Raw genomic sequence first — 8,397 nt, forward strand, 5'->3', positions numbered from 1 at the left:
CACACACTCTAAACAATTGGAAATATTACTACAATTTAAAATTTTTAATTTATTTTCAATTCAAAATGTCATTTATTCATGTGATGCAAAATAGCAGCATTTATTTTAAATAAAAATATTTTGTAACATAAATGTCTTTACTTTAAAATGTCTTTATACTTTAATGTGTCCTTGTTAAATCAAAGTCTTAATTTCTTACTGACTCCATATTTTTGAATGGAGTGTATTGTAAAGAACATTTACAATAGTCTGCGGGCCATCCTTATATTTGAGCCCTTCTTACAACCTTTAACAAATTAAAGTCATTCCAACACACAATATCAATAAGCATTATGAAGCACATGTATGTAGTTGTGTGTATGTGGGGGATCATTATTTAACTCTTACCTTCTTTCACCTGGATAGTGGTTTCCTGACCTTGAAGATGCACCACAGCTGGCTACAGAAACATCATGTTTAAATTCACAAATTCTAAAAACGAATTTTCTACATACTCTTGATGCACAGACTCATTAGCATGTTAAAACTGTGTCTGATCTACACATCAAACATCCTCTTTTTTACTGAGAGAATATAACATGGAGAGATGAGCAGTGTGGCAGTGGAGATCAGGAGATGGTGCATACCTGTGTCTCTCTGTGTTTGACTTTATCTGCACCACCTGTTGACACACAGGGGGAAAGAAATTTGTTGCTTTCGGTCTATTATTAGTTGCTTATGATCTATTCACACCAGCAGTGAATGTTTGCCTCACATCTTTGCAGCAACAAGCCTTTCAATTTAAACAATGAATTCCTATGGATTGCAAAAACCTGCACAGCAATGAAGCAACATTTCAGTTGATTTTGCAGTTGTGTTGTGTTGCTCTGTTGCATCGCTCTTGATGTAAGCAGGCCTTTAATATTGGCATAATATGGAAATCAGGTTTTTTCTTCCCTATTAAGACGGGACCTGATTTTGTCCACTGGGAATTGATTGGATCATTGTCGTTTGCTATTGCTGCGATCTTGTGTGAGTGACAGTTTGCTGAAGGGAAGAGTTTATTGTCAGAGAAGAGATGTTGTTGCAAAGGGGAAGTTTTGATTAAATTTTGATTAAAGATTATGAGGTCACACAAATTAAAAAATGGCATTCCATAAACAAGAATTGTCCATTTTGATTTCATGGTGACTTTAAACTTGCAGCTTGCTGTGACGGTCTTAACCTGAAGGTCCCTGTGGTCCAGGTGGACCTTGTGGTCCCGGTGGCCCTGCGGGTCCAGGAGGTCCGGGTGGGCCAGAGGGACCCATCGCGTTACTGCCTGGGATACCCGGGATCCCTGGTATTCCAGGTGGACCTTGTGGACCAGGTGGTCCTGGAGGTCCAGGAGCGCCAGGGGGTCCTTTCTTGCCTAAAGAAATAAAAAACAAACAAACAGCGAGGAATGCAATGTCAGTCTATAAACTAAAACATTAAAGCACTAGAAACAACTGGTGAGAAACAAAACAAACCCCCTCAAAACTGCCACATTTTTTTAATAACAGAGTGAAAATGATGAAATTACCTTTTTTCCTCTCTCCTCTCTTTTTTCCATTAGTTTCTGGAAGAGGTATAAGCAGCAGGAAAAGATAATCAGTTAGAAATGTATCATTTTACATTCACAATCACAAATGCAAAAAAGTTCCTCCTGGGCTGCTGCTTGTTTCTTCCAGAAAAGAGATTGATTTAATCGGACTGTTTATTTGTTTCAAAGTAGCTAAATCAATAATGACACTCACATGACCACAGAAAAACAAACCCCAAATGTAATTTGAAGGACAATTGCTTCTGCTGGTGTCTACAATTAACACACACACAGACACAGACACAGACACACACACACACACACACACACACACACACACACACACACACACACTTCTCACTGTACAACAAACTATAATACTGAAGCAACAAATGTAGACACAAGTGTAAAACGATATCTTGTAAGAGTGTCTTTGCGTGTGTGTGTGTGTGTGTGTGTGTGTGTGAATGTGTAACAAATCCAACACATCCGTAATAAACAAGTTTTATAGTATAAAATCTAGTCTAAACACACACACACACACACACACACACACACACACAAAGACACTCTTACAAGATATCGTTTTACGATATCTCAGGAGACAGATATGTGTTCCTAAGGTCTGAGGTCACTCTTGTGTTTGCGTTGGCTAGTATTCGGGGGTCTTTTTTTGCAATAAAACTACTTCAACTCGTTTGTAAATGACTGCTGCTTTCATTCTGTTGTCTGGTGGGCTTCGCACGCGATATTTCTTTTTCTCAAAACACAGAATATCAAAAGTGAAGAGAAACAACTTGCTGCCTTTAATCTTTTCTTTTAATCTTCCTTTTTTTCTCATTATATGAAAAACAACAGAAAGGGGGGCAACATGCACATACATAAAATCAAGCAAGCACAACAAAAACCAAACCTGACACACATAATAAGCGTGCAAAGAACTTGACCTGCCTTCAGTACCTTCCTGCAGATGTCCCTGTCTTTTTTTTTTATAAAACAATCAGGGATGAACTCACCAAGTAGTTGTTTATTTCAGCCCGAACCCTGCATCTTATTCCCATACCACCCGCAATCCAGTTTAAACAGCCGCAATTGCAGGGTGCAATTAACAGTGATTTTACTGGCCATAGAAAGCAGATAGATAAAATGGTTAAAGAATTAATTCGGTTAAAGCATACAATTTATTTTAAAACAGATGTTTGTATAAATTTTCTAGTGATTATTGAAGTGGAAACTGTAGCCAGACTGACTTTGTGTTCCTGCACTAACAACACAGTACTGACACAATGGCCCATAAAAATGCATTAATTGGAACTGTCAGGGGCTTCACACATCGAATGTTTAATATTTCAATCATTTTATTTTATTACCTGTGTATTTAAGTTGCGGGTTTTCAAAATAAAGATGAAAATAAAATAAACATGCAAACACAACATTTTCAGTGAATTCTGTTCTCAGTATGCACAAATCATCCAGCTCACTTCACAAAGCCTTGGTTTGTTTTCTAAAACCTTTATGTAGTCTTTATTTCTATTCCAAAAAAATCTCTTAATCAGAAAATTATTACCACACGTTATGTTTGTTTTATAACCCCCTTACACATTTACTTATTTAAACAAACTTTTTGCAAACTGTTCCAGCAGCTTTTGCAAATCCACTCACCTGATTTACAAAATGTTTGCTAAACATAAGGAAAATATTAGTTTTATTAATCTCAGGTTTTGTGAAATTGTCAAACCATTTATCAACAGAGTTAATGACCTCCCTCTGGTGGTGACTGTGAGCCTCAGAGAGCTTACATCAAGAGAAGCATCAGGAAAAGGTACCATTTATATTGTATTTGAAACTTTTGACTCCAGTTTTACACATGAATGTAGATGCAACTGAGATATTTTACAAAAGCAACTAAAATAATTATATGACAAGCATAAGTGTTTTTAAATGTTTAAATATAAATAAAACAAATATAAAAATTGGTCTGCATGTGCGCGCACACACACGTTTGTGTACATGCATGTTCGTCAAAAGAATTTTGAGGGAGGGTTACATGACATTGGATATGTCTGTGTTTGTTTTAAATGGGAGAAAAAAGAAAGAGTGGTAAAAGTCTTTAATGAATGGAACAAATTAGCATCAAAGACAGACAATATTGGAACCATATTTCACACCAAACATGCAGCTGCACAAACAAACACACCGAACACCAGCTGTACATTCACAAAGTTCATGTTTAGGAGGCCACAAAGTGAGCGAGTTTGTGTATGTCCATGTGCAAGTGCTTTGACCCATGAATCTGAGAATTGGGAAGATGACAGTATGACTTTTGATCACAAGAAGACATTAAAAATGGCTTCCTTATTAAATCATGCAATTAAATTGACACTAGATGGAATAACTTGCAATAATACTCACCTAACACAGGCTGATGCTTGGATTTTATACTCAGATCTAATCAATTAAAATCTGTTGTCAACATTTCATGGAACAGAAGTACAACTAAGCTATAAAAATCAACTACAATTTGACTTATGTGTGTGGACCCTGTTAAAATGAGCTCACAGTGATGAGTGAGGTCTATAGTTTCAAACACACACATTGAGCTGTATGCAATATCCTACATGTCTACATAACAGTATGTTAGGGATTTATTAACATCCATACACTGCTGTCAAATATACAGAGATTTACACCTCAGCATATTACAGACATTGTTTCCATCCAAGTGCATCTGCAGCACACCTGAGTGTGCCACTCTACTAGTGCGTGTAAGAGAAATTAATGTACAATTTAGTGCACAAGACTCGCACACACAGACACAACAATAATCTGAGAAACACTGGGTCTCATTCACTACTTAATAAATCATTTTACTAATGTAAATGTGCTTACATGACTTAAAAAGATGCGCTTACAGCAAGGGTAAAGTTTGTTATTCTCAATACCAGTTGAACCACAATAATTTCCTTTTGTGTTTAAATTGATAATTTGCCAAGATGGGCATTTTTAAAAAAAGAAGTGCATTTGACCGTTCACACGCGGTCACATTACCACAATATAATATTGCACAACTGTCTAGTGCTGAAATGGGACGGTTCATGACAATTTATTGGGGTAAAACATTACAAACTGCTCTCAGGACTTCTCTATTTTCTGTAGACCTCATATTCTCATTAATCTCAGAAAAAGGTGAGATTTCAGTGAAAACACTCAGTAGTTTTGACGTCCTTCACCAAAATCCATATCTTTTAAGTTGGCTAATAATAATAATAATAATAATAATAGTAATAACACTAATAATTTACTAGTACTACTTATACAATAAAATATTTTTATCTTCTACTTCTTACTATATATTAGGGCTGTGCAAAAAACCAAATGCGATTTTCATGCGCATCTCATCAGTAAAGCTTTTACTACACAGAGCCGTAGTTCACTGACAAGCTACACAAAATTGCGTTCAAAATCGCAGACGATTTAATCGCACGATTATGAAATCAAAGAAATCGTTCTGCAAATATGAAAGCTGTTTGCGTAGCTTGTCAGTGAACTATGGCTCTGTGTAGTAAATGCTGTTCCATCTGAAAGCACGTGAAAGTACCACATTTAATAACATGTTTTTACTCCAAACTCAATTGATAACGTCAGTCGAGTGTTTGAAATAAATCCTTCTGTGACATGATGTGGCTTCTTACACAGAATAAAGCACACAACTTATTTCATAGTATTCTAAGCAGTGATAAAGGCTATGTCGATTAGCACAGCATTATTATATACTTTATTATAATAAAAATTATAATAATAAGAACTCAGATAAACCATATATTGTCGTAGTCGTGTGTTTATTAGTCATGTTGTTGCCTAATTGTCAGTGAACTACGGTTCTGTGTAGTAAATGCCGCTCCATCTGAACGCAAGTGCTGGAGATTTACTACTAATCCCAGGAGCGGCTTTACTGACAAGATGCGCATGAAAATCGCATTCGACTTTTTGCACAGCCCTACTATATATTCAGGTTGAAAGTTGATGAAGTAGAATACGACTAAATTGGACCAAAGAAAGCAATGTCTTAATATTTAAAGTACAACCTTTTATGTCATTCCTCCAATGTGCAATTATAAAGCCTTAAAGGGTTACTCCACAATGAAAATTTTGCCATTAATCACTTACCCCCATGTCGTTCCAAACCCATAAAAGCTTCGTTCGTCTTCGGAACATTGTTTGTGCTTTGATTTGAACGAAAACAACATATCCGTGTGGTGCGGTGACACAGACACAGTATACGCAGTTTGCGTTCAGTGGATACTCTCCAAAATGGTGCTACGGTGACACGGAACACGGAGATTGTTGAATAAAGTTGTTATTTTTGTTTTCTTTGCGTACAAAAAGTATTCTCGTCACTTCATAAAATTCAGATTGAACCACTGATGGCAGATGGACTATTTTGACGATGTCTTTCATACTTTTCTGGGCCTTGACAGTGTTATTTACATGGCAGTCAATGGGACAGTCACAAGCCTCCAGGTTTTCATTCAAAATATTTTGGGGTGGAGTAACCCTTTAAGGATATCATATAATTCCTTACTGATCCACAGACACATTTAAATAAGTACTGTACATCTCATATGTTAACTTTAAACCGCACTATATCATCTACTGTATATGTATCATCATCAGTAACCTTGCTCTCCAGACATCTGCTTCAGCATCGTTTGAGATGGCATGTGTGTGTAGTATGTGTGCAAATTATCTGTGTTGTATCGGTATTTATTTTGGCACATGATGCACACAGGTGCAAAAGCTGAAACAGTAGAACTCCCGATCAGAGCCAGTGACTGCACAGCCATAATCAAAGCCAAACCACCTGCCAATCAAACCGCTGCCAACTGGAGCCAATCACGGCGGTGGAAAGAGGAGTAGGTAACCCAAGCTAGAGGCAACCAATGAGAAAGCAAGAGAGCAAGAGAGGAGCAATATCAGTTTGTTAGAAGCTACCAGAATGGATAAAGGAGAGGGATTTCACATATAAACTACTGGTGCGCACAGCATAGCCCAGTAATGAGTAAGATGGAAGGAATGAACGAGGGGGCGAGAGACTGAACGCAAGTGCTGGAGATTTACTACTAATCCCAGGAGCGGCTTTACTGACAAGATGCGCATGAAAATCGCATTCGACTTTTTGCACAGCCCTACTATATATTCAGGTTGAAAGTTGATGAAGTAGAATACGACTAAATTGGACCAAAGAAAGCAATGTCTTAATATTTAAAGTACAACCTTTTATGTCATTCCTCCAATGTGCAATTATAAAGCCTTAAAGGGTTACTCCACAATGAAAATTTTGCCATTAATCACTTACCCCCATGTCGTTCCAAACCCATAAAAGCTTCGTTCGTCTTCGGAACACAGTTTAAGATATTTTGGATGAAAACTGGGAGGCTTGTGACTGTCCGATTGACTGTCAAGTAAATTACACTGTCAAGGCCCAGAAAAGTATGAAAAACATCGTCAAAATAGTCCGTGTGGTGCGGCTGACACAGACAAGTAGAACAGTATACGCAGTTTGCGTTCAGTGGATACTCTCCAAAATGGTGCTACGGTGACACGGAGGAGACGAATTGTTGAATAAAGTTGTTATTTTTGTTTTCTTTGCGTACAAAAAGTATTCTCGTCGCTTTATGAAATTCAGATTGAACCACTGATGGCAGATGGACTATTTTGACGATGTCTTTCATACTTTTCTGGGCCTTGACAGTGTTATTTACATGGCAGTCAATGGGACAGTCACAAGCCTCCAGGTTTTCATTCAAAATATTTTGGGGTGGAGTAACCCTTTAAGGATATCATATAATTCCTTACTGATCCACAGACACATTTAAATAAGTACTGTACATCTCATATGTTAACTTTAAACCGCACTATATCATCTACTGTATATGTATCATCATCAGTAACCTTGCTCTCCAGACATCTGCTTCAGCATCGTTTGAGATGGCATGTGTGTGTAGTATGTGTGCAAATTATCTGTGTTGTATCGGTATTTATTTTGGCACATGATGCACACAGGTGCAAAAGCTGAAACAGTAGAACTCCCGATCAGAGCCAGTGACTGCACAGCCATAATCAAAGCCAAAACCACCTGCCAATCAAACTGCTGCCAACTGGAGCCAATCACGGCTATGGAAAGAGGAGTAGGTAACCAAAGCTAGAGTTCACCAATGAAAAAGAGTGAGAGAGATGCAATATCAGTTTGTTAGAAGCTACTAGAATGGAAAAAGGAGAGGGATTTCATGTATAAACTACTGGTGCGCACAGCATACCCCAATAATGAGTAAGATGGAAGGAATGAATGAGAGGGGGAGAGAGAGTGAGAGGTAGCATGATCAAATGAAGGAAATGCATCTCGTTCTGAACTCTAAACCACATGAAAGAGAAATCGCTGGCAATCTCACAGACTTCATACTCACGTATACACACATACACACACACGCACGCACGCACGCACACAGAGTCTTAATATAAGCTCTAAATTTCATGAATACCAACACACACAAAAGATAATTTTTATTTACCTGAACGTTTGGTACGATGAATGACTCTCTCCAGCTCTCGTGTGTGTTCATCCCTCCATCTGCTCTGTGAAGATGAAGGAATAAGTTTTTTTTAATGTACAGTGCAGAAGAATAAAATTAATTCATGGTGCTGTTTCAAAGCATTTTACATTTCAACTCCAGCTTGAGTTTGAGCCAAGACATGATCAATGAAACTAATCCACTTCTTCATAAAATAAATGTCACCATGCAAACTAAAACCACACACACACACACACACACACACACACACACACACACACACAC

The 8,397-nt window shown here is 37.5% G+C and overlaps 1 protein-coding gene across 2 annotated transcripts in view; it reads right to left on the bottom strand.

Annotated features, from left to right (window-relative positions):
* The window catches only part of LOC107655915 (ectodysplasin-A-like), a 62,412-nt gene that overhangs the window by 1,857 nt on the left and 52,158 nt on the right, over positions 1–8,397 (bottom strand). For both annotated transcript variants that reach the window (XM_016443539.1, XM_016443538.1), the window contains exons 2-6: positions 8,113–8,176; positions 1,544–1,579; positions 1,205–1,390; positions 627–661; positions 388–439 (exon numbers count right to left, since the gene is read on the bottom strand). In XM_016443539.1, the coding sequence (XP_016299025.1) occupies positions 388–439; positions 627–661; positions 1,205–1,390; positions 1,544–1,579; positions 8,113–8,176 (373 nt within the window). The remainder of the gene's footprint in view (positions 1–387; positions 440–626; positions 662–1,204; positions 1,391–1,543; positions 1,580–8,112; positions 8,177–8,397) is intronic.

The sequence above is a fragment of the Sinocyclocheilus anshuiensis genome, unplaced genomic scaffold, assembly GCF_001515605.1.
Source record: "Sinocyclocheilus anshuiensis isolate Anshui unplaced genomic scaffold, SAMN03320099.WGS_v1.1 scaffold860, whole genome shotgun sequence".
In the NCBI taxonomy this organism is placed as follows: domain Eukaryota; kingdom Metazoa; phylum Chordata; class Actinopteri; order Cypriniformes; family Cyprinidae; genus Sinocyclocheilus; species Sinocyclocheilus anshuiensis.